General features: G+C 54.9%; 1 protein-coding gene across 3 annotated transcripts in view; it reads right to left on the bottom strand.

Moving 5' to 3' along the window:
- The window catches only part of IGSF21 (immunoglobin superfamily member 21), a 231,607-nt gene that overhangs the window by 115,429 nt on the left and 90,735 nt on the right, over positions 1-25,443 (bottom strand). For 2 of the 3 annotated variants that reach the window (XM_045475840.1, XM_045475842.1), the window contains exon 2: positions 13,938-14,050. In XM_045475840.1, coding sequence (XP_045331796.1) covers positions 13,938-14,050 — 113 coding nt within the window. Of the gene's footprint in view, positions 1-13,937; positions 14,051-14,135; positions 14,156-25,443 lie in introns of those variants that run through there. The other variant, XM_045475843.1, reaches the window with a different exon arrangement.

Raw genomic sequence — 25,443 nt, 5'->3', positions numbered from 1 at the left:
GGGGCAGGGCGGGGGGTGGGGGAGAAGCGGGGGAAGATTAGAAGCAGGGAGTACAGTCAGGGGCTGCCGATTCTTGGTGGGGATAGAGGCTTGGGGAGAGAGGGGTGGCCAGGACATAGGAAGAAACATGTGCATTCAGGGCAATTTTTTGAATGGAAAAGTGGGAGGGCTGTAGGATGGGGGTGGGGGGGGAGGAAAAGGAAGGGAGGAGACAGGAGAGACCCCTGGGTTTTTGGCCTCAGTAACCAGATGCCATCTACTGAGATGCGGAGGAATAGGGAGGAATAGATTTGGAGGAGAAATCCAGAATTTTCCTTCGGCCTTGTCAGGTCTGAGATGCTTATCCGGTATTTGTAAGGCGGTGTCGAGAGGCTCTTTTGCTTAAAATTCTTCGAGTGTTCCTTGAGGCTATCATCCAAGCTCCATTACGTGGGACCCCAGATGTGGAACGTTCTTCTTGAGTCCCTGACTGCCACCAGCCCCCTCCCCCTGCTCCAGCCCTCCATCCTTCACCAGGGCCTGATGGGATTCCAGTGGGCCGCCCTCTGGGCCTTGCACCTGTCCTTCCTCAGCTCGCCATTCCCTCTGTCCCCTCCTCCTTCCAGAACGGCTCCAGACCAGGGTGGGGGCCCCTTGCCTGTGCCTCTGTGACATCCTGTCTCTCCCAGCACAGGGTGAGCCAGGGACCTCACCCCTGCGGGGCGCCCGCGTCCCGCACAAAGGGATATTCATCGAATAAACAGGGTCAAAGGGAGATGTTTCAACCACTTAAGGAAATAAGCAGCTTTCTAACACCCTCAATTATTTTGGAAGCACCTGCTCACATATAATTAATGTGCCGATTCAAGTGATTATTATCGCCATTAAAGCGGGTCCCCCAAGCACCACTACTCAACACTTGTTTAGACACATCTGAATCCCTCCACCGCCTGCAAAATAATCACAATCGTCGAACTCAGATTTCATCTCCTGAACTAGAGTCTCCAATTCAGACTTCCTGCTCCTCTGGGCTGCCCATCTAACCTCACTAGCAGGGTTCCCGAGGGCTCTGCGCCACGGTTCGAAGAAGACCCCTCTTCCTCTGGACGGAGCCACCAAACACTTCCCCACAGTCGCCAAAGGGACCCGGGGCAGCCGCCCTGAGTGAGCGAAGAGCCCGGGGTGGGGGCAGGTCCTGTCCCCTCCACCTGTCTGCTCCGTGCGTTGGTCTCCGGGTGGGGGAAGTGTGCTGCGGCCTCAGCCCTGCGGGTGGAAGCTGTTTTCCCTGGGGTCCTCCTCTTAGGTTGACGGCCACTGCACGGCTCTGCAGACGGGCCCCGGGCTGTGTCACCATGAGAACAGCCCCAGGCAGCCTGACCCGGACAGCGCCCACCCAGCCCGCCCTCTCCGAGTGGGGGGGGGGGGTTCCGAGCTTCCCCAAAGGGGATCCAGACGGCCCCCGTCAGTCCCGTGGACCAGCCCTGGCGCTGAGAGGGTCGGGCAGTAGGGGAAGTCAGACAAGCTGGTATACGAACCCGCTCCACCTTACCGTCTGGGAGGCCGGGGGCCAGTTACTTAACGTCCCTGAGCCTCAGTGTCCTCAGCGCTAAAGTGGACAATAGTACCCACATCCAGTGGTTTCTATGGGCATTCAGTGAGGTGACTCTGAACGGCCCTCACACGCCTTGCCCTGTGCCACAGGGATGGCGTCAATGGTGATTAAGGGGGAGAGACAGGCTCCCCAGGCCACAGGGGTCCAGCCCTTCTGAGGGTCCAGCCCTCGGGTCACCTGTCACTCTGGAGAAGTCCCTCCCACCCAGCAGTATGGCATTTCTGCCTTCTGTGGAGCCTTCCAGAAGGCATCGCTCTTGGAGTCAGATGGCCGGGATCGGAGCGTGACCGGCCATTCTTCGGTCGCACAACGGCTACGGAGCCTAGCGTCAGGACCCCAGCTCCGAAATGGGAATGACGGTGTTCGGGCTGCAGGGTCCGTCCTGCCCTCCCCCAAGGCTCCCTGAGTCTCTGAATGCCCCAAGATGCTTCGTTCACGGGAGCACAGGAAGGTGAGCCTGCAGAGGACACAGGGGCCACAGCTTACGGTGACAGCAGGGATTCTGGTTTCCATCCTGAGAACAACAGGATGCTTCCTTGATGTGTTTCAAGCAGGGGAACACGGACACGGGCGTGTCTTCAAAGGCCTTTGGCTGCACAGTGGCCTTCTGGATCCGATCTTACCAATTTCCTTCAGGTTCTCGCCTCTTCTTGGCTCCTAGGGGTCTGCCGTTTCGTCCCCTTTGAAGGTTCACTTAAGGGTGGGGTACCCACACGAGTATGATTCTCAGAACACCCACAATCCACGGCTCTCCTGGGGAATCTAGAACTTTCTGGAAAGCTGGCGTCCCACACTTGATGCGGATGCTCCATCCCTACCTCATCATGATGTCACTGCTGGGCAGCTGGACTTGACACAGCATAGAATATTCCAGAGCTGGAGTGAACGGCATCACCCTGCTCTGTGCTCACTTGGGCCACAGGAAGCCCAGAAATCCTTTGTATTGCATTTCTGACCGGTGACCTTTCTAACATTTGCTTAGACGCTTCCAGGCCTGGGGGACGCTCCAGTCCCCAAGACACCCCATCCAAAATTGATAAGCTCTTAATTGTGAGAAAATCTGTTAGCTCATCCACTAAGAGTTTACTTTTTGTCCCTCAGAGCCACATAAACTATTCGTTCATTCATTCACTCACTCACTCACTCACTCATTTATTCATTGTCTAGGTTATGTGCTCAGACACAAAGACAAAGGACACTGGATCCTTACCAACAAGGGGTCCCATTCTGGGAGAAAGACATTCCACTATTATAATTAATCACCCCATTGAGAACTCTCGGCTAGCAGATGCCAGTCCTTTTGGGGGGCAGTTACCACAGTGTCCAAGCATTTATTTGATGACCTTTCATGTACTAGCCATTGCCCTGCTTAGCTGCAAGCGTCACACAGACAAGGCTATGTTGTTCTTACTCGGTGCTCTATTCCCAGTGCTTGGCACAAGGTGTCCAAGAAATATCTGCCCCATCGATGAACACATGAGTCCAGCGCGTTAAGTCACGAGGGAGGCTTCTCGGCATGTAGAGAGCATCACGAGACTCTAACTCAGCCTGGTCACGGTGACTGAATGGGGAAGCAGCTGGAAGGGGAAAACGGACTGGGGGGAGGGAGGTTGCTGGGAATGACCTTGTAGCTGACCTTCAAAGGCAAGTGGAGTTTGCCAGATGGTGCAGGCAGAGGGCAATGCAGCACGTGCATGGGCACGGCGGTGGGAGAGAGCGTCCGCACATTCCAGAAACTGCAAATGGGCCTTAAGATGGGAGCGCTGGGCCTTAGGATGGGAGCGATGGGAACTCGGTACGAAGCAATGCTGTAGAAATCAGCTAACACAGCTTGAATCACGAAGGACCTAGTAGGCTGGGCCAGTGACCTTGAATGTGATCCTTAAGGTGATGGGACGCTCTCGTAAAGGGCAGGGTCAGAGGTGGGAGTGCAGTCACGTATGATCGTATGATCGGTGATCGGCTGTGCATTCTAGAAAAGTGCCAGGCTGTGCCTGTCTGCAACAGAGAGACTGTCTGATTGCCCACGGGTGTCTCTGAGTCCCCTGGTAAGAGGGCACAGTGGCCCTTCACACGAGCCTGACACATCCAACTAGGAGATGGGCCGAGGAGGAGAAGGAAGGACTTGAAGGGGAGGAGGACCCCGGGCTGGTGTTCTCGGAAACATCCCTCATTTCAGTCACATTACTTTCTTTCAACGGTGGGCGGGAGCACAAGTTTACCTTTAATCCTTCTGTGACAAGTTAAGTCAGCCCCTTGTCACTTAAACCCAGCAGGGCCAAGTCACGCCAAGCCTGCTGGAAATCACACTCTGGGCCCAATATAGCACCCAGCGTCCACAGGCTCAGAGGCCCGACAGCAGGTCGGGGCCTCTCCACCTCTGAGGAAGAGTGTCCCAGCCTCACCTTGAGAGCACCCCGAGCAAGAAATGCCAGCCTCTTCCCCCAGCCTAGGGTCCCCTGGGGGAAGGAGAGAGGCTGGTTGCAAGGCGGGGAAGGGGTAACACATTCTATCCACATCTCACTTCAACCCTTTTATTTTATTGATGGAGATCCTGAGGCTCAGAGAGGGACACTGGTTTTCTCAAGGTCACACAGCAGGATGTTTGGTCCCGGAATCCCCCTCTTTTCTCTTCTGTGCACTTGGTAAGCAGGGGCAAACTCCCCAGACCAATGCGAGAGTTTATTCCTGGGGGAGGAGGGGTCCAAGTGTGGCCCAATAGAATGTGTTGTCAGTTGGGGGTCCCTCTCGACACTTTGGGAGCCAAACGCTCTTATCAGTCTTGTATGAAAGTCTCCAGGCAGAGAAATCGGTCTCGTTGCCAGTATCAGAAACCTGATCTTAATCCCCCAAAGAGGATGGATTTCTCTGGTCAAAACACCTTCCCTTGTGCCAGGGAGAACAGCGATCTATTGCCAAGGCCAGCCTTTCCTTTCTTGCATCCTTATCTCCTTCTCCCACCCGAGGGCATCTGTGCACACGTCCAGGCTGACTGTCCTGTGGCGTCTGGGCTGAGCCCACCCGCCCGACGCCCTTCCCATGTAAGCTTGACTACGGACAGCTCCCTCTTCCCGCCAGGTCCCCGGAAAGCTCGTGGATCACGGGCTCTTTGACGCACCCTTGGAGCCCCTTGGTCTCCTAGATCCACCCTGAGTGGCGGCCCTGATGACCCAAGGGTGGAGATAATGACGCCCTGCTCATTTACACTCACCAGCACCCAGACACCTGCTACTGTGGTCACAGGGGGATGGCACAGACCCCTTTGAGAATATTCAACCCCTTTCCTTCCCCCCCCACCCAAAACGCACATCACATTTTAGGCATACTTTCTGGGGTTTCAAGTAGAAGCCCCAGAAGCTCATCTCCCTCCTCCGTAGGGATCCAAAGATCCCACATAAGGACGCTGGCCCGGAGTCGGCCAGCACCACAGCGCCTACTGGAGAAGCAGATAAATAAAACTCAGCAACAGACGCAAAGGCCGGATGAATAACTAAAATACCAAGTGATACCTCTCTAATGGAAGTGGGTACAAAATGCTATGGAACTTCGCAGGAGGATCTCTTAATTCTATCCTGGTAGGCGAGGTCAGAGGCCTCACAGAGGAAAGAATGAGTAAGGCTTGGCCAGGCGGAAAGAGAGGATTTAGTAAGCTAAGTGCAGCCCTATTTCCCTGCTCCGTGGGTGAAGGAAACTGGCTTGTCTGCAAGACATCTCCTTTGTTTCACACAAATCCCTGTGAGATGCTGGGGAGTGGGGGGGGGGGGGGGGGGGGGAAGGCGAGCAAGCCTATTGGCCAGAGGAGGAAACAGATCTTTACAACTTAATGAAGCTGGACCCGAAGCTCTCCCCTGGGGGAAGCGGGTCCACCTCACCCTTTCTCTCTCCAGCCCTGAGTATCGTGCCCAGCACGGAGCAGAGCCTCAGGGAGGTTTTGTGAACGGCTTCCACCCCAAGGCCACTGAGTTAATCAGTTGGTAGAGCCGGGATCTCTCCCCCAAACGCCAAACGCACCGCCGAGTTCCTCCAGGATCCCCCGAACACTCTGGGAGGGGAGCAAGTCTGGATTGCAAGGCTCGGCAAGTTTGGAATAGATAACGTAGCTGGTAGCTTATGAAAGACCTACAGACGGAGAGGGACCAGATAGAAGCAATTGTCTTTATGTTACTGCAAAGGTTTGTCCAGAAGGTCAAGGTCAAATCCCCTGAATGGTTGAAACCTCGAGGCGTGCCACAGCTAGCCTCAGTGCTTCCTTCAGCCCACTCCCGGCAGGCTTCTGCCCCACTAACTCCAAGGAGACTGCTCTTTTCCAGGCTCCCAGTGGGCTCCATGTTGCAAATCCATGGTCATTTCTCTGTTCTTGTCCTAAGTCATCTTGCTGCAGCATGGGACACAGCTGGCTCTTCTCCCTTGGGATCTGGGACATCCACTCGCCTGGCTTTCTTCACATCTTGCTGGCTGCTCCTTCCAGCCTCTTCCCTAGTCTCCTTTTCTCTAAATTTTGAGCTCCCCGGGACCCAGCACTGTGTGCTCTTCTCTTGCCCGTCCCCCCTCCCCTTCTGCCTGTCATCTCACCCAGGCCCACCGTTCATATCTGACGCCACCCCCCCAAGTGTAAATCTCCAGTCCTGACCTCAGTCCAGAACCCCAGACTTGTGGCCCCAGCGGCTGCTTGAACAACCCCAGCCCCACATTAGGGGCACTTGTAACTTAACACAAGTGACAGAGAATCCCTTCCAGCCTTCTCCTCCCCTCCCGTCCTTCTGGCCTCAGGAAATAGCACCACTCCCCCCGCCCCAGCTGCTGGAGCCTGAAAGCCGGGAGTCACCCCAAATGCTCCTTGCCTCCCTCCCGTCAACACGTTAGCAAGCCCATTAGATTCCACCTGCAGTTTATGGAAGAACTCCATTCCTTCCCACCGTCTCCACTGCTGCCATCCTAGTCCCCACCCAAGCCACTGTCACCTCTTTCCTGTTACAGCTGTAACAACCTCCGCGTGGCCCCTCTGATTCCAGTCTTGCTCCCCTACAACCCATCCTCCACCCAGAAGTGACCTTTCAATAAAGTGAATCAGGTCCCGTTACTTTCCTGCTCCAAACCCTCCAAAGCTGCCCTTGAAATTAACTCCAGACCCAGCGCCCTGGGGCACATGGCCTGGCGTCAGTGGTCCTGCCCGTCTATCTGTCACACCTTATCTCTTAACTCCCCACAACCGGCTGCATTCCAGCCCCTCGGTGGACTCGCTTTCTGTCCCTTGAACACGCGAAGCTTGTCACCAACGCATGTTCTCTTCTCTCTGCCTGGAATGTTCCGCCTCCATCCCTTAGCAAGGCGGGTTCCTTGTTGCCTTGGAGGTCTCAGCTTAAATGAACCTTTTCCTGACCACCCAATCCCATTCTACCCCACCAGATTATTTTCATTATATGCACTGCCCTTATCATTACCTGCCGTTTTTCCTGTTCGTTTATCTTTTTACCTCCCCCTGCCTCTAAGCTAAACCACAGGCGTTCGGGATCTTGCTGCCCTGTTCCCTGATGCACGCCCAGTGCCTAAGACCATCCTGCTTAGTAACTACATGCTGAATTAGTGTCGAATGACGGAATGGGGCAGCTAGCTCTTATCAGAGTTTACCATGCACCAGGACATGGTCCCTGGCTGGGCCAAGGGCATTACAAGATGCTAGAGTGGGCAACCCCTGCCCCTTTTAGAGCCAAGCCATCATTGAAGACCTGGGATTAGGGGCCGCAATAACTGCAATTCACACTCTTACCTCTAGGGGGAGCTTACGGTTTCTCCATCACTCCACCCCCAGAAGCCTGAGCTTTGGGGGGAAAAGGGTCTGGGATGGATTCAACCTGTTCCTGAGGGTGGAATAAAAGGATTGCAATGGGACTAGACTTGGAAATGTGTTCTGACTTCCTCTTTATGGGTGATTAGAGTTGTTCTATAATCAGCTGTCCTTTGGCAGGCCCTCCTTCCACTTACGCAACAGGGGTGACGAGATAGGGCATGGGGCATTCTTCATCAGAGGCAGCCTGTCCCTCTGGAAGGCCAGAGGCGAGGGAGGGGGACCTAAACAAGGCAGTTCGGACCAGCTTGGCTCCGGCTCTGTGAAGAACGTGTCTTGCTTTTCTTACTCCCTTCCTCGTCCAGATTCAGGAGCTGTAAGATCAGGTTGTGGGTCCAGGGCGGGAACAAGGAAGAGCCAGGTTGTGGTCCAGCCCACTTCTCCAGGACTTAGGTCCTCCTCTACCCATCATCAAGAGTGCACCTGCCTTCTTGCCCTTGCTGGTATCATTGGACTGTTATGTCCCCTTATGACCATCACTTTCTATTTTGGTTTCAGACAACAAAACGCCGTCAAGGACTTACACTAGGAGAGAGCCAATGCCAGTAATACCCTTTTGAAATAACTCTTTGCTTCAGGGAGAGAAGAGCTAAGATCCATTGAAAGGGCTTAGCTATGTGATGACAATTTCCAAGAGCTGAAATCCAGTGAGTTTGCCAGCATAACCGCACAGAAACAAAGAGTCTACCATTTTACATTGTCTCTGCCTGTCTGCCTGGGGAATGTAGGTGGTAGGATGGAATTCAAGGGATCCGATGATCCTTGGTGATCTTCTGAAAAGACCTGCCACCCTCATCTTATGACTTTCCTTTCTCGGTCCCTTATCCCTTAAGCTACCACGAGACATGGGAGGACAACGGCCACCGTTTATTGAACAGGTGCCACAACAGAGCCAAGCCCTGGGCTTGTTTGGTTGCAGACATCATCTCATTGAAGCTTACAACGTAGGGGCTTGCATGCCCAATTCCACATGAGGTTTCTAGAATGCAGAAAGGTTAGGTCACTGCCCAGACACATACCCTGAACTCATATGCGCGTATGCTGACGCCTCAGCCCTCTATCTCCTACCTTACCCTTCCCAGTCTCACGGTCCAGAGCAGCCACACCCCTACCCCGGAGGCATCGAGCAGGGCCCCAGGGTGGGAGCTCGCCCCAGCCAGGTAGCATCATGGAGGAGGCATTCATACCACAAAGCAAACACCCAGGCACACGCTCCCCACAAGGTGACAGAAGTGAGATACGGGGTTCCTGAAAGTGGTGCGTTATCACTATTAACCAATCTCCTTCTCTATCTTGCTCTGTGGCTCTCTTTTCTGTGGCCTTGTAGCCTGGGCCCAGCGCAGCTCTTGGGAACAGATTGTGACAGAAAGGGACAAAACAAAGGAGAGATGATAAAAACTTGTGAAAGGCTAAGCTCCCATGATTCTCTGTGGCTGTTTAATGGATTTCTATGATATAAACAGACCTTTGGCTTTGCCTGCTGGGCAGCTGACCTCCAACTAAATGAGTTTAGACAGTATTCCTTAATAAGAAATGTTCCTTTTTTTCCCACATCCACAAAGCCCCCTGAGCATACAATGACTCACACTCCCCTGCCAACAGATACCGTCGGCCGCACACATACGCCCACCTGAAACAGAAGTGGGCCACGTGGCACGGTCTATCAAAACGTGCACACGCCTTTGTATTCACAGCTCTATCACTTGTGCACGTAACAAACATTTATGGCTACAGTGGGGGGAAAAGGCGTGGCCTTTGCACTTGAGGTGCTCGCAGCCCGGTGGACAGATGGGTGCTTTGGCACAGAGAGCTAAGAGCTGGGGTGTAGACCCGAAAAGAGGAATCATGGAAGAGGGAGCGTCTAGAACTTTCTGCAGAAGTCAGGGAAGGTGACATGAGCGGAGACGTGGTCTCCATGGACGGCCTTCAGATTCCTCGTCTGAAGAACAGGCACAACAATAGACCCGACCTCACAATGCCAGCATGAAAATGAAATGTGGTCACGTATGCAGTGCCTGGCACGTAGTGAAGACTCAATAAATATTATTGGCTAATAAGCCACTCAGATTAGAATTAGCAGCATTACCAAATGAGTCCCCAGTTATAGATGTAAATGGATAGAAATGATTAAGTAGAGGAAATTATCAATCATTTTTTTTCTGGAACCAAGTCCTGACTTTAATACTAGGGTAGTTTGCTTTTTAGATGACAGCCCCCTACTGTCCAACTATGAAATCGCACCCCTGCTCTATTAGCCACTGAATATTTCTAGGGAAAAAAAGCATGAGCTGCAGAGACGGAGCCTGGGAAACTCAAATCTGGGAGAGGAAGCCATGAAAAAGCGGGGAAAGCATGAGGGGGTGGGGAGAAGGGCTGTGAGGCATCCTAAAGTTGGACAGGGCTTTTATAGACAGCTAGGAAACCCAGTCAGGTGCCTGATGACCTTCATGACACCTTCTCTTTGTTTTCAAAGAGGTCTTTTGAGAATGATGGTCCCTCTTCCCATCCCTCCAACCCTCCAACCATCCCTCCACAATCTAATGATGGCAGGTTGCAGAACAAATAAAATTCATTTTTCTGAAATTCACTTTAGAGCAAGTTTGCCTGGAAAACTGGCCCCGTGAGCAGTGGCTTTTCCCTTGCCGGGAAAGCACAGTATATTCCAGAAGCCTCAGAAAAAACTACAAATAGCCATAGTGGATATCCAATAGAACTTCCTGTGATGATGGAAATGTTCCATACCTGCTCTGTCCAGCACGGTAGCCACCAACTGCATGTGGCTAGTGAGCTCTTGAAATAGGGCTAGTCTGAATGAGGAAATGAATTTTTAATTTGATTTGATTTGATTTGAATTTAATTTAATTCAGATTGAATAGCCACATGTGACTAGCCATGGCTGCCATATTGAATAGCCTGGGGATCTGATCACATATATTTTTTTGAATCTGTTCTATAGTTTCGGCATTTCCCCCCGGCTATGAACTGGGAAGATTATGGGGCATAGTGTCCAAGCTGCAGGCCCTGGCCCCCTCCTCCTATCCCCTGCCCCCACCCCATGCCTAAGACATCCACATGGCAAGATCTTCCCCAATGTCCAGCCAGAGATCTTGTGAACCCCAAGGGAGTGATCCCTTTTGCTTCAGGCAACGTCATCAGCTCTGCCAATCTACCCAAAGCATCCAACCCATTCATTCCATTTCCGAAAGCTCAGGATGATTCCATTGCTAAGATAATGTCTTTAGGACCAGAGGGGAGGCTGCTGGGCTTTCACAGGTCTTGGGCCATTTTGTGCCCACTGGGCTGAGCGGGCAGTGGTGGCCTCATCACAATGCCCTGCTTTTCCCTTCTAAAGAGATTGGAGACACGGCCCTGGCTGGGCCTGTGTAATCTATTCATTTCCTTCCAAGCCGGGCTCTGTAAGCTCATTCACAGAGGATGGGCAAAGGAAGCTGGGGAAGCAAACAGACGTACAGAAAACAAACAACGCTGGGCAGCTCCCTGCTTGGTGGGGGGTGGGGGGCAGGAGCTGCCGGGAAATGGAGGTGGGAGAATAGAGATGTAGGGACTTGTCTGGAGGGGGGGGGGGATTCTGACTGGAGAAGGAGAGCGGGGCTCCCATTGCTGTTTCTTTCACGTCCTCCAGAAGCCCCACCCCGCATAAGGAGCCTTGGCTTCTGCAGCCCCCATCTTGGTAAGCTCTTATCTCTCTCCATTCAGCTGGCTCCCTGGGAAAAGAGGCGATCGGTGAGGGAAGGCCAGAGTGGCAATAGGCAGAGAGAACTGGAAGCATGGAGCCAGTTCCCTGGAGCTGTCCCCACCCACCCCACCCCACCCCCTTGCCCTGCCACCGGCCTCTGCCCCCATCCTCACCATCACAGACAGGGCATGCGGGGCTCCCCTGGTCCCAAGGAGAGTTCCGAGTCAGCTGAGCCTGCTACCTCAATCCAGCTACAGAATCACAAGGGCCCAAACAGTTGGCTCCAGTGGGCAATTTGCATGTGATTTGCATACATCTGCATATACCCTCCCCACTCCAGAGGCACCGAGTCAAAGGATGTGAAATGAAGGAAAATAAATTCATTAGTGCAGCCTACCATAGCCCAGCACACAGGGCCCGCCACCGTAAGAGACGTAACTGATTCTTAAGGCAATCAACGTGATCGCAGTCTGGGGGGCGGGCGGGGGTGGGGGGGGAGAGATGGGGGCGGTGGCGACGGGGGAGTCCCAGCACGGTGGGGGGGGGGGGTTGCAGAGACGGGAAGGGAAAGCCCGCGTCTCCCTCATCTTCAGAGAACATAGCGCGGAGCCACGTGGAAGCCTGCGCCCGGTTTCCTACACCTGGCCCTGGCCTTCCTGCTGTCCCCACGTCGGCAGCCACCTCTGCAGGCAGACTTTCACCACCTACGCAGAAAAATTCCATTTCAAACAAGAGTGAGGATGGTTGCTTCGAGGGCTGGGGAGGCAACGAGGTGTCGTCCACTGGTGTTTCCCTGTCTGCAAGCTCCCTCCCCCCTTCACCTCCGTTAAGCGGTCCCATTGGGTCTCGGCGTTTCTCGCTGCCAGCCGGGCGGGTCTTTCACGTCCCCTCATTCCGATCCCATCTACGGATGGTTGGGGGAGAGACAGTCCCATCGTTAGCAGTGAGCTGCAGTTAATTTAGCACAGTCCTTCTGCCAGGTGCTAATGAGATGCTGGCTGTGTGTGTCAGCCAAGCAGCTCCCATATCATGTAAATACGCCTCTTAGTGATTCAGTTCATGGCACTATTTAACATATGCCTTGACTTTCTCTAGGCCTGTTGATCTATCCAGGATGGAAATCTTATCTAAAGCTGGGCCCCCGAGGGGTGTCGAGAGCATCAGGTTCACACCTGTGGGGCCCAGGCTGCCTGGAGAGCTTAGTTGGGGGGGGGGGCGGCTAGGGGCAATTTTAAGTGGGAGGGGCTACAACGCGACCTTGGAGAACAATGATCTTGGTTAAAAGGAACCCAAGGCAGAGTCAACAAGACAGCAGCGACCAGCAAGTGAGGAATCAAAGACCAAGACTGCAAGAAGGAACAGCAAGGACAGGAGGGTCCCACCAAAGACTGGCGCGAGAGCAAGGAGATTGAGGAGCGGAGTTCTGGGTCAGGGCATTGAATGGTGAGTGTGCCCCAGTGGGATCCTCGAACACAGGGTTTCCGAGCACCGCACCGTGTAAAGGGGTGTAAAGGGGCAAAGAAACCAGTTCTAGATGCGTGATTATCAAACTGCCCGTGCCACCTGCCCCCCACCACCCCATCAGCTCTGTCCAGCCCCCACCCCATCAGCTCTAAGGGCAATGCTGCAGACAGAGGTTAAAGAAGTGTGGCTTTAGATCGGGAGTTGGTGGACGGACCACGGCCGGTGGACCCAATCAGCCTACAGCCTATTTCTGTACAGCCCATGAACCGAGACTGTTTTTTTTTCTTTTTCTTTTTACCTCTCTTAATGGGTGACAAAAATAAAAGAGTATTTTGTGACATATAAAAATTACATGAAATTCAAGTCTGAGTGTCCATGCATAAAGATTTATTGGAACCCCGCCATGCCCTTCCATCGCCACGTTGTCTGTGGCTGTTTTCACACCAGCACAGCAGAGCCGAGTAGTTGTGACAGAGACCATACGGTCCCCAGAGAGGAAAATATTTACTATCTGGACCTCACCGAAAAGTGTTGCCAAAGCCTGTTTTAGATCACGGAAGGGGAGTTCTCTGCCTAACCTGCCCCCAAGATGGCGGTACTTTGCTCTGTGCAATCCTGACTGTGCCATTGCAGGAACATCACTTCCCAGTGGACCTTCTCCTGAGCCCGGCCAGCCCTGACTCCCCGGTGGCCAAGGGACACCGGGCTGGAATGCCCCGTCCAGACACGAGGAGGTTCCTATCGGCGGCTGGAAAGGCCAACACTTGTGCCCAACACCCAGAGCGGGTCCTTCTGTGGCCAGCAGCTGGGCCCTGGACCAGTGGGCTTCTCTGTGTCTCTAACGGCACCCCCTCTCAGACCCAGATCAGGTGCCAGTCACCAGGATAGTCCCATACGTAACTGAATTAGAAGGCAGACCATCTCTGTAATTCGTTTTAAGAGGGCAGGATGCCATGCTGCTGTTCTCGTTCCTCCGCCAAGAGGACTACCCAAAGCCCCCAGCCTGAAATCCCAACCTCCGATGTTTCTTGGTTGTTACACAGCAGTGTTCTTACTAACTCATACTTGGTACTGCTGGGGTCTCCTGAGCCAAGGGGCAAATTAGGGACACAAAGGAGACCAGAACGAGATAGTTCCTGAGGACAAAAAAGAAGGCTGAACAAAGTGGTCTTTCAGGAGGGTTCGGGCAGAGGATGGGAGCCTGGCAGAGGGCACAGGACGACATGGGGCTGCGTTAGGACTGAGGACATGGCCAAGCCTGCAAGGGTCTCCAGAGGGGCTCTGGGGACTCTACCTTCAGTCCTGGCGGTGGTATAGTGGGGACAACTGTGATCACTTACCCGGTACCACACGATCTCACGCATGCGACCATCTGTCTTGAAGTTACACTTCAAGGTCACGGCATCACCAGCCACCACGGGTGGGAGAGGTTCAATGTTGACAGTCAGGTAGCCTACAGGAAAAAGAAGAAAGGGGAGGTGAGGGCATGGGAGGATTGGAAGGGCTGGGCTGACCGGGGAGGGGGGGAGGGAGCTGACCCGTCTGCAGGGGTGCTGTTCACACTGGAGCCTGTGTGATCGGTACCCGCCCAGCCTGAATGGAGGTCATTGCTCTCCTCTTCTTTGTCATTGGTGTCTCCGTCCTGAGAGCCTGTGGATCCCTCTAGTCCTGAAACACTTCTTGGGATCAATTTTCCCTTGAAAGTAGGACCTGCCGGCAGCTGGAGGTAATGCCTCAATGGACTTCTACAAGATGCCCGGAGAAAAGGTCCTGCGGTCAACCACTATACCCCTTTCCCCCCTTTTGCAGGGTCTTGATATGCATTAGCCAGTTAAGTCTCATGGGAAACAAGCCCGCCGAGAAGCATCTAACCCAGCATTTCCAAACCTATTTGACTACGTGTCTCTTAGCCATCCCTGAAGTCCTCAGCCTCCCGTGCAGTCAGGGTTCCATGGAACCCACATTGGGACATGGTGCCCGAGGTGCCCGGATCCCTCCATTCCCAGCCTTCTAACCAAATCACTCCTGATGAAAGGGGAAGAGCTCCCTGAGGAACTTCTGTTTGCTTCCTGAACCCCCAAATCTCCCCCACCCCCGCCAAATCTCCCATCTCACACACTTTGCCATCCAAGAGGAGAGTTAGTACCCCCTAAAGGCCAATGGTGGGGAGGGGTGGTTATGAGCTGACCGCCCTGGGAAGGAGTCCAATCCTCTGCAAGCACCAGGTGATGCGTCTCGCCCACCAGCTGCCCCTGGAGCCCCAGAAGCTAGGACTCTTAACCTGGTAGCCACACCCTGGGGAACACTCCTGTCTCCACACCAAAGTCCGGCTCGGGGGAGGCCTCTGACCCTCTCCGCTGCCTCCCAGAGCCCCATCCCCAAGGGCCAAGCCCCATTCCAGCTCGCCAGGGGGCCTCATTCTCAGGCCGATCGCCCTGGCCCATCTGATTGGCTTCCCGCCGGCTGATGTCCGGCCATTGATCTAATGGATCAATCCAGTCCAATTGTCTTAATGAGAAAACTAGCCAGGATGGGTTCAGGGATTTCAATTGTGCAGGCAACCTGAGCGGATCGAGCCCAGGGACCTGACCCCTGCCTGCAGCTTAATGGTTACAACACTCCCAGGGGGCCGGGGGGTGCGGGGGGGCGGGAAGAAATAAGAATCGACCTCCGCAGGATCGATGGGGAAGCTGGAGTCAGAATTGACCTGCGTGGCACCAGGCGTCAGGTCCCAATGGCCAGGGTGAGGAGTAAGGCAGGGGGCTCACCTCTAGGGAGCCTCAACCTCAGGCCGGAGGTCAGGCTCCCAGGAAGCCCCACGGAGCTTGCGTGGTCTTTGCGAGCAGTGACTGGAATCAACTGGAAGGATCAATGCCCCCCCCCCCCCCTTTCCTCATTCATTCAGCCCTAAAGTTTGCTCCCACTTGCTCTGAGCAGGACCGTGATCCAGGAAGCAGGCTGGTTCTAGCAGTGCCCTGTCCTCTAGGCGCGCACGGTCTGGGGACAGTTTCACAACACGGTCACACTCAGTGGGCGGGTGACAGTGGGGGCTGTGAAAGGAGGGGGAAGGAAGCCTTCCCAGCCTGGACAATCGGGGAAGTCCCCAAGCCCAGCTGGGTTCCAAACCACGACAAACAAGGAGGCTGCCCTCAGGAGGCGGAAGGCCCAGGACAGAGAGGACTCTGGGCAAGCTGATCCCGAGCAGGAAATAATAACGGGTCACCTTTCCACAGCACCTACTCTGAGACAGACTCCAGGCTAAGTGCACAGCACGTCTTCACTCAACGGGCTGTCATGGAATTCCCAGGAGAGAAGAGCCCGCATTCCTCCCGCTTTCCGAAGGGAAACAGAGAGGCAAAGTAACCTACCGAGATCCTGCAGCTCTAAGCGACAGAGCTGGGACTCAAGCCCCACCGTCTGCTCCATTGTGACCGCCATGCTATCCACACAGCCTCTCTAATGATGAGGAAGGAGAGGAAAGGGTCGGCAGACCCTTCCCAGCCAGCACAGGGGAGGAGTGGGAGATGCTGCTAGGGGGCCGAGACAGGAGTCTAGGACCCGATCCTGTCCGCTGATCGCTCCCTGGCCGGGGCCGACCCCTGGGCTCACCTTTCCAGCGTGGCTGCCCTCCTTGGGAGGGGTCTCACCTTTGAAACGACGAGCCAGATGGCTGGGGAGTTCAAGAGCAGAGAAGGGCCCCCCTCCCACCGCAAGGAGGTGGGAAGGACACGTTCTCGGATGGGTGAATCTCGCAGCCGGCCTGCGGTGAGTGCAGATGGTGTGTGCGTGTGAGGCAGGCCAGGGCGGGATACAGGTGCCAGCTTGCAGGGTCGCCATTTGGTGGCAAGCCCCGGCGGAATTACAGGTGTGAATCGGTGGGGATGGAGGGGAACACGTGAAGCTTGGCTAACCAGGGGTCGTGTGACAGGCACACGGCGAGGTATAGCCGGTGTCCGGGGCAACAGGGCTCAGGGGCGTGCAGGGTGAGAGCAGGGAAGAGCCCTCTGCACAGCAGCGGGGGAAGGGGGTGGGGGGGTGGGACTCCCGAAGAGGAGATTTCGAAGGGGAGCACCTGGGTCCAGGGAGGGGGGTGGTTCTGACACCTTAAGACAGCGCAGGGAGCGTAGACAACAGGGAGCTTCTGATAAATGTTTCAGGCAACAGGATTTCTATTCCCAGCACTGCGTTAAAACAAAATGGAGCACCCTTCTCTCCTTCAGGACCTTTCTCTTTTCCCTTCTTGTGTCTTGCCTTCATTCGTGAAAAAGAAAAAAAATTGGGAATCTGTTCAGTACCAGGCACCGCTCCGGGCCCTAGAGATACAGTGCTGAGAAGAGACAAGCCCTGCCCTCCAGGAGCTGAGGCTACAGCAAAGGAGGCTACAGTCAAAGAAGCGAACGAGGGGAAGGAAATACGGCCGGTGCTGATAAATGCCATGAATCAAGATAAACCAGGGTAAAGCGGCCCCAGGGAACAGAGAGCGGGGCAGGGGCCCCTCTGGACAGGGTGACCCCAGGAGGCCTCTCGGATGGGATCCAGAATAAAGGCAAGTGTGAGCCATGGAGGTCTCTAGGGGGAAAGCATTCCGGATGGAGAACGCCGCGTGGGCAAAGGGCCTGAAGCTGGAGTGCGCTCAGGGTGTTCACTCAAGGTGGGCCCGGGTAGGAAATCTGTTCATAACGTTGTATCCCCGGGAGCCCATCTTTGATTCAGCACCTTGCAAGACTAGAACCAGGGTAGGGGCCGAGGGGAGACAAGTGAGACAGATGGCTCGGGAGGCACTCACTCCCCTTCTCCGCAGCCCCCGAGTCACGCCTGCCTCCCCTCCTCCTGGCCTTGGCCTTGCTAGAGCCCTTTGCAACAAACACCAGGAACAGGTCTCTAACCGGAAGCGGAAGGGACTGTGGCTCCCATTCCCCAGGACCCCCTGCTCGGAGGGCGGGGGCGGGGTGAGAGCGCCGAGCCCAGCCACACTGGGGCTCCGGCCACCGCGCAGGGACTACAATCTCCCTGGGCCCGTGGCGCTTTCTGGCCCCCATTCAGCTCTAGCAACAACCTGTGCAACATAAGATGCCGCGCTGGCTGCGTGTGTCACGCTGGAGTGTAATTGTCTGTTTGCACATCTGCCTCTCCTTCTGGAATGCGAGCTCCATTAATATCAGTAGAGTATTAAAATGAGATCTGACAAGTGCTGCTTTTGGAGGTTTCTTACGAGCAGGTGGGGACGATCCCGCCACGGCCCCGGGGGGATTTCTCTGTCGTAAAGAAGGAACTGAGGTTCCGGGTTGGTGGGGCGGGGGCGGGGGCGGGGGCGGGGGCAGGTAGGGCCTTGTCCAGTGACACCACCACCTAAGCAGAAAAAGCTGGGACCCAGATCTGCCCCCTTTGGAGGCCAGTCTCTTACCCCTGCCTCCTGGGGCTACCCGGAGCGGAGTCGCGTGACCTGCTGAGGTCACGTGGGGTTTCGGGGAGGGTAGCCCCGATTCGCCACTCCATTGACTGTGTCTTCACAGAGGCCTGGCTCTCAGATGGGGCGGGACGGCCAATGCAGGGGCCGGAAGGGCACACAGGGAACCCAACGTGGAGCGACGGAAACCGCGAACGGGGAGGCCTGGGCTTGGGATCAGGGAAGCTGGGCGGAGGGGAGGGCCCACTCCCCCCAAGGCTTGCCATCGGAGCCTCATAACGAGCTGCAGGCTCCCAGGTGGTTCCTGTCCAAGGCCAGGACGAGCCCTCAGGTGACTGTGGGCTCCAAGCCTCAGGTCTGGAGGGAGGGTCGCTAGCTAGGCAGAGAGGGAGAGCCGGGTGACAAGGCAATTTTCTGACACCTGTACCAGGAGAGGACCGGGTCAGTGGCGATCAGCACCTGCACCACAGGTGAGAACTCACCTTCCCAGACACAGGCACACACAGGAGGGTTCATGGTCAAGGAGGCTTTGGCAAAAGGAAAGCACAGAAGATCTCCTTTAGACCCGGCTAACATCTCTCCGAGGCTTGCTGTTCCACAAGATTCCACCGCTTTCCGAATGCCTTACATCGGTTCTTTGTCTGAAAGTTCCTCCCTCACTTTCCTTGCTTCTCCCGCCCACACGCCTCCAGCAAATTTGAAGTCAGTTATCCAGTTCAAGTTTCTTGTTCTACCGCTCAGTAGTGACCTGGGCAAGTTATGTGGCCCCCACGGGACTCAGTCTCCCCACGTGTAATGTGCAGATGGGAATCATCACAGGGTTCTAGGGCTTTGTTCACCACCCACAGCCCACCTAGGGCGGGTGCCCCCCGACAGGGTGAGGTGACACCATGCTTCTTGGCCTCCCGGACCATCATCCTTCTCACTTCCCACTGTCTGGCTGAAGAAAGATGGTCCCGGAGAGAGGTGGGAAGAGCGGGGTCTGATATCTGGAAGTTGGTCAAGGAATAAAGGATTTAGAGATGACCGGGGATCCGGAGCCAGGAGACCCCCATGGCACCCTTCTCCCGAGGCGGAGGACAGAAAAGCAAAGAGAGGAGATCTGCGAAGGCCCCCCTACTGCCAGGACCCCTCCTCCCCACCTCCCCACCTCGCCCCTGCCGCCACGGCCCAAATCGGGCTGGTGGGAAGGGAAGGCTGAGCAGGCAGGGGTCAGGGGAGAGGGGCTCATCCACCAGCCAGGAGGCAGGGAGCACAGTCAAAAGAGCCTAAAAGACCTGAGTTCTGGTCTCCACTGTGCTGCCCACCAGCTCTGCGACCTCAGGCAGGCTGTCCCTCTGTCTGTACCTCAGTTTCCTCGTCTGCGAACAGGGATGAACCGGATCTTGGAGGCCTTCCAGCTCCAATCAACCCCAAGTCGGATGTGAACCGAGCCCAAATCTTGCCGCCTTGGTTCCTGGTACAGCTCCACACCATTTCACCGAGAAGTGAATCCGTCAATTAATCCGCCACCGGCTAAAGACAGAGCTCTGTCTTTCTCGGCATTAAATTTGCCACCCATCCGCCCTTTGCGTGAAAGCCCCCGAGCACAGTATCAAGAAGCAGGATCAGGAGGGGAGCCGGATTCATCCTAACTAAGCAGTTCATTATCCCGAATGCGGCCATCACTCTCCCCCTCTATCTCTGACATCATTTATACCGCTCCTGTTAAGATACGTTTAGCAAAATCACAGGCCATGTGTAGGCACCAGGCGCCCTCCCCAACGAGGTGATGACGAATAGCTCCTGCGTCCGGTAACTCGCCTTGTGATATCCCAGCGCCCCTCCTCTCCCCTTTCCCAGCTCAGAGGGGACGCTTCCAGAAGGCCGGCTCACGTCTGGCCCCCTGGAAGGGGTGCAGGCCTGCCTTGATGCAGCGGAAAGAGACAGAAGCTATATCAGGGTGACCTATGTGGATGTTTCAGTCTGCCCAGGTCGAGAACTTTCCTGGGACGAGGGCTTTTAGCACCAAACCACAAGGTGGTCACGTGAGTTATAATTCCACCACGGCCCATGGCTGGCCTGGTGCAGCGCTTAAACCTCTCCCTACCTAGTTCAACAGCGAGGGCGACCATACCTCCCTTGACCAACTCGAGGACTGGCAGAGTAAAGGCTAACTTGTCCCTGGTGCTCGACCCCAGAGGGGCTCAGCAGACATTGGTGGTTAACGGAGTAGCGTGAGGTCGGGGTCTGGCTCGGACTTCCTTCACCCATTCATGCCCTTCTAGCATCCTCCACCAGCAGCCAGGCTGCTTTCTCTAGAAGGCACAGCTCTGGCCTTCTTAGGGACCTCAGAGCTTCGAATTGGCGCATAGGAAATGTTGCGGATCCTCTCGGGGACATCTGGCACACGCCTAGTTCAAAATCCCCATCCAGGCCCCTCTGCGTTCTGTTCTTCCTCAAGAGCAGCCCCGTCCCTCACTGCTGAGTCCTAGCACAGATGGTCCCCTCTGTCCTGAGCCCTCGCTCTTGGCTTGGGAAATTGCTATCCATCTTTCCAGGATTAATGGAAATCTCACCTCCTCGGGAAATCTTTTCCTGACTCCCCAGGCTGTCACAGTCCCCAAAACACCCCTTGTCCCCTACTGCTTAGATCACGGAACAGGACTTGTGACGGCGTAGTTGGTGAATGGTCACCACGACGTGAGGCCACGGGCTGTAACCAGGTGCCGTGTTACCTACGTGCCTGGAGCAGTGCCTCCGTCGGAGTCTCTGTTGGGTGAAGGAACAGATTAATTCTGGCCCATGCCCTGGACTGTTCCATAGAGTGGGTGCTGTGTCCAGGAGGGCTCTCGTGCCAGCACCTCTTCCCGGTGGCCTTGTGTGACACAGCCTGGGCCAGGTTGTGTCACCTAGCTTCAGGTGCCTTCTGCACCTGCCTCTCTGGCCACATTTGCCCCGACAGGCACTGGTGCCGCCTTAGAGTACCCAGGGGCCTCTCATGGAGGTCAGGCAGGAGGACTCTGTCCAACAGAAGAAATGAGCCCTGGGCGGTGAGTGGCCACCCCATCGGTCACGGGAGGATGTAAGGCAGACCAGCCGAGTCAGCAGGCCGCACAGTGGGTACAGCAAAGAGCACAGGCAGCACGAGCCCAGCAGGATCCGTGCGTAATGGCCCTCGCTGAACCGCCATCCGGCAGGACCCCAGAGCAGCAAACAGCGTGTGTCCACTTGAGGGGGGTGACGGCCAGAAGTAGCAGGCTCGCTGTCAGGGGACAGCGTGACTGGTGCATTCTGAACAGCGTCCCACTCCTCCTGGGGGCACTGTGCTGAGCTGGTGTCCCGTGTCCCTTCCTGCCAGCAGAGGTGACCGGGCACCTTGCAGCAGGTGGGTCAGGAACTCCGAACCTAGGGTCCTGCGTTACCGCCTAATGCACGCTTGGATGTCCGCAGGCACCTCAAACGAACCAAACGGAAGGGATGCTTCCCCTACTTTTCCTTGGCTCAGGCAAGGCCTGCATTCTCTACAAAATGCATCCAGAATCCAACTCCCTCACCCCTCCACCGCCACCCCCTGGGCCCAGTCACCATAATTTGTTGCTGGCCTACTGCAATGCCTCCCAACTGGGATCCCTGCTCCCACCTCTGCCCTCTCTGATTTCATCTCCCCTCACTCTCTTCCTCATTCCTCCACCCCCCGCACAATGACCTCTGCCCGCCCCTCAATACTCCAAGCATATCCCTACCTCAGGGCCTTTGCACTTGCCGGTCCCGCCTCCCCAAACAATCTTTCCCCAGGCACCCACATGGCTCAATCCCTCCATTCTGCTCTTTGGAGAGGCCCTTCCCAGCTATCTTATATAAAATCTTATCCCTGCCATTCTCTTGCTCCTTACCCTGCCTCATTCTTTTTTAAACATTTATTCCTGCCTGATACACATTTATTTGTTTGTCTACTGATCTTCCCCTCTCCCACCCCCTTACCCAACCAGCTTGGAAGCTTCATGAGAGCAGAGATTTTGTGTGTGCACGTATGTGTGTATTTCAATCTTTTCTTCCTGGTGTTCAGATTGGATGGTTTCTATTGATCTATTTCAAGTTCACAGACTTTCCTCCGTCATCTCATTCCTGCTACTGAGTCTGTCCTGTGAGGTTTCTTTCTTTTTTTTTTTTTTTTTACCTTTAGTTCTTGTATTTTTCAGTTCTAAAGTTTCTGCCTGGTTCTCCTTTATATCTTCTATTTCTTTGCTGAGACTCTCTATTTTAATACTTGTTTCAAGACCATTTGTGATTGCCTGTCCCAGCATTTTTACAAATAGCTACTTTAAAGTCCTTGTCACATACCTTCCAAGACAGGTGCCATCTTATCAGTGGGGCCTGTTGATTGTCACCTCGTGTGAATTGAGACTTTCCCAGGTCTTTTGTGACTTTAGTTTGTATCTCGGACATTTTCAGGATTACCTTATGAGGGTCTGGTTTATGGACGTGTTTATACTCATTCTTTCAGGGGTACTTTAAATTCCAGGCTTCTTCCCCAAACCGCCTGCAAGGATTTATGTGCTAGATTTTTCAAACAGGTGTCCATCCATTGTGTCCAGGTCTCACAGTTGTGTTAGCAGGAGGTGAAAGGAGCCTCAGCCCAAAGTCCTTGACTTTGTGGTGTTTAATCACAACTTTATCCCTAGAAACTGGAACCGTTCCTGGCATCTTAATAGGAATTCAATAAATATGTGTTGAAGGAGCCCCAAACTGAGCAAAAGCAGGTGATTGGTGCTGGGCAGGTTTCAAAGCATATCTGTAATTATTATCTCACTGGTCACCATAGCAACCCTGTGGGATAGCATCCCCATTTTACAGGCGAGGAGACAGAGGCTCTGCGATACAGAACGACTTCCTCGTGATCACCCAGAAGCTGGCGTGGCAGGCCGGCCCTCTGACTCTGAATCCAGTACTCTTTCGCTATCCCTCCTGCAGAGCCCCCTGCCCATTGCCTTCCAATGGTAAGCAAGGGGAAAGCAGGGGTGAGGAGGAGGGGCAGGTGCCCAGAAGGACACAAGAAGCTTTGCTCCAGGCCGGCGGGATCAGACACCGGGCTGGGTCAGCAGGACACAACACCTCCACAAGGGGCAGCAGGATGACTGGTAGCTGAGGCCACGTTCAAGTTCAAAGCCAGCAGAGGATGCGAGGAAGGCCAGGGGAATGTGTCTGATAACTTTTCCAGGACGGCGAGAGACCCGAGGCCAGATGGATGAATTTGTTCTATCGCATCCCTGACATACAGCCCCCGATCCCAGCTCTGGACAGTCACCTTGGCCCCGAAGTGCCTGTTTTGTGTCACTGAAGTCATCACTTTTTGAGGCAAAGTAGCTAGAGAGGAATCAAAAGCAGTGCCCATCGGACCAGGAGCTCCCTGTGGGCGGGCAGGGACTCCAGGACCCCTCTCCCTGGGGAGAATCAGCCTGGACTCACCAAGACGGGACTCGGAGCAGACAGGCAGTCGGATGCTGGCAACAGCCCCACCAGCTGGATTTAAGACCCTGCTGGGGGGTCGACCATGGGGGTCGGGGTCACATAAGTTCCTGATGACGCCCTCCCCTCTCTGTGGCGCTGGGATTTACCTCCATGTGAAAGGGGGAGCTCCGTGCATCACCACTCATGAAGAAAAGAGGTCACCCCACCTCATGAAGATAAATACCACAGCGTGGCACTGGTGACAGCCTCCCTGGGCTCCCTGTGCCGCGTAATTACTAGCATAATAAATATTATTACCGCAAAACAATTATTGCAACCAGATCCTTCAGGCAGGTACAGAGGGTTCCGTGAAATACATCTTCCGTGCTGGGATAACAGGTGCTCCCAGCCAGGGACCGGGGTGAGGGGTGGCTCAGAGGGCGGAGGGGGCCTTTTAAGAAAAGAAAAGCCTCTGAGCGAAGAGGAGAGGTTCACAGCTCACCTGTCTCAAAGACGGATCAATTCTTCTCCAAACTGTCTCTGCCCCGCACCAGTCCTGCCTTGGTTTACGCCCCTAGAAGCCCAGGACCCTGCACAGCCTCCAGCCATGGCCCTCCAACGCAGCCCCACCTGGGGTCTCAGTGATGTCTCTAAAATGCAAATATGACGACGCCACCTCCCTGGCTAATGCCACGCAATTTCCCTACCCCATTGCCTTCCAATTCAGGATCAAGTTCAGACTCTGTCATGGCCAACCGGGTCCCTAATGATCTCGCCTCTCTCAGCCTCTCCAACTCAATCAGTCTCACGCCGCGTCTGTGCCACCGTGGAACCCACCCACCACCCCTTCCACACCCCCTCAGGTTGTTCTTTTCGCCTGGGTTGCTTCCTCTTCCTGGAATGCCCGTCTCTGAGTTCATTTAGGGAAATTTGTCCATGCCCTTCCAGGTTCAACGCAACAGTCGCCCCTTCCTTGATTGATCTGAGTCTGATGTTCCCTCTTCTGAGCTCGCGGACCCTTGTAAATGTCTCTGTGTGTATGTCTCTGCCGTCAGACTGGGAGCTTCTTAAGGTCGGGGACCTGATGTGCTTCTCCGGTTTCCTGCATGATGTTTGGCACGTGGTGGGTGTTCAGCTGGCATGCTGCACAGAGGAGGTAGTGAACGAGCCATCGCACGGACATGGCATATGACGGTGCTTGCTGGCCGTGGTGCCCTGGACGCATGAGGATCATGCTGCAGCCCGGTGTCCTGATGTCACACACTGGATCCAAATCCTTCGTCGTCTCCCCGCTGCCTCTGGGATGAGGTCCAAACCTTTTCCCCTCACCCCCCTGGCCTGCCTCTTCCTCAGCTCATTGCTTGTCCCTCTGCCTTCCATAGGCTGAGCCTCAGCCATCGGAATCACTCAGTGCTCCCCATATATACTAGACATCGTGGGGCTCCTGGGTCTATGCACCTGCCATCACTTTACCCTCACGGCTTCGATAGAGCCTTCAGGGCTTAGCTTGGACATCACTTATGCCAGAGGCCTCTCCTGACACCAGCCCCAACCTCACCTACCCCACGCCCAGCACCCCAAGCCAGAGTTAAGTACCCCTCTCCTACCATCTACCATAGCCCTAACACGTTTGGCTAATCTGTCTCCCACTACCGCGGACTGTGAGCTCCTGGAGAGCCAAAAGCATGTCTCATGACCTGCAACATGAGGGCTTAGCATGCTGCTGGCTACGCTGTTGGCATGAAAGGCATACTTACTGAAAGGATGAATGAACGAACGAACGAACGAACGAACGAATGAATGAATTCATGGCCGAACAAATAAATTCTACAGCCAACTTCAGCTGGCCTAGCCTTGGCCATAACATCCGATTCTGTTGGGGCTGAAAAGTTTTTGTTTTTCTGCCTTAATGGGCTATGGGTTTCTACCCTAAATTTAGGCCATGGAAGAACACCTGGGGGGGGGGTCCCTACCCTCAGTCTCCTGGTTCTCACCTCCCCCAGCTCAGC

This window comes from Leopardus geoffroyi, chromosome C1 (assembly GCF_018350155.1).
Source record: "Leopardus geoffroyi isolate Oge1 chromosome C1, O.geoffroyi_Oge1_pat1.0, whole genome shotgun sequence".
NCBI classification, from domain to species: domain Eukaryota; kingdom Metazoa; phylum Chordata; class Mammalia; order Carnivora; family Felidae; genus Leopardus; species Leopardus geoffroyi.
The sequence above is the reverse complement of the archived record's forward strand: the minus strand, read 5'-3'. Positions and strand labels throughout refer to the sequence as shown.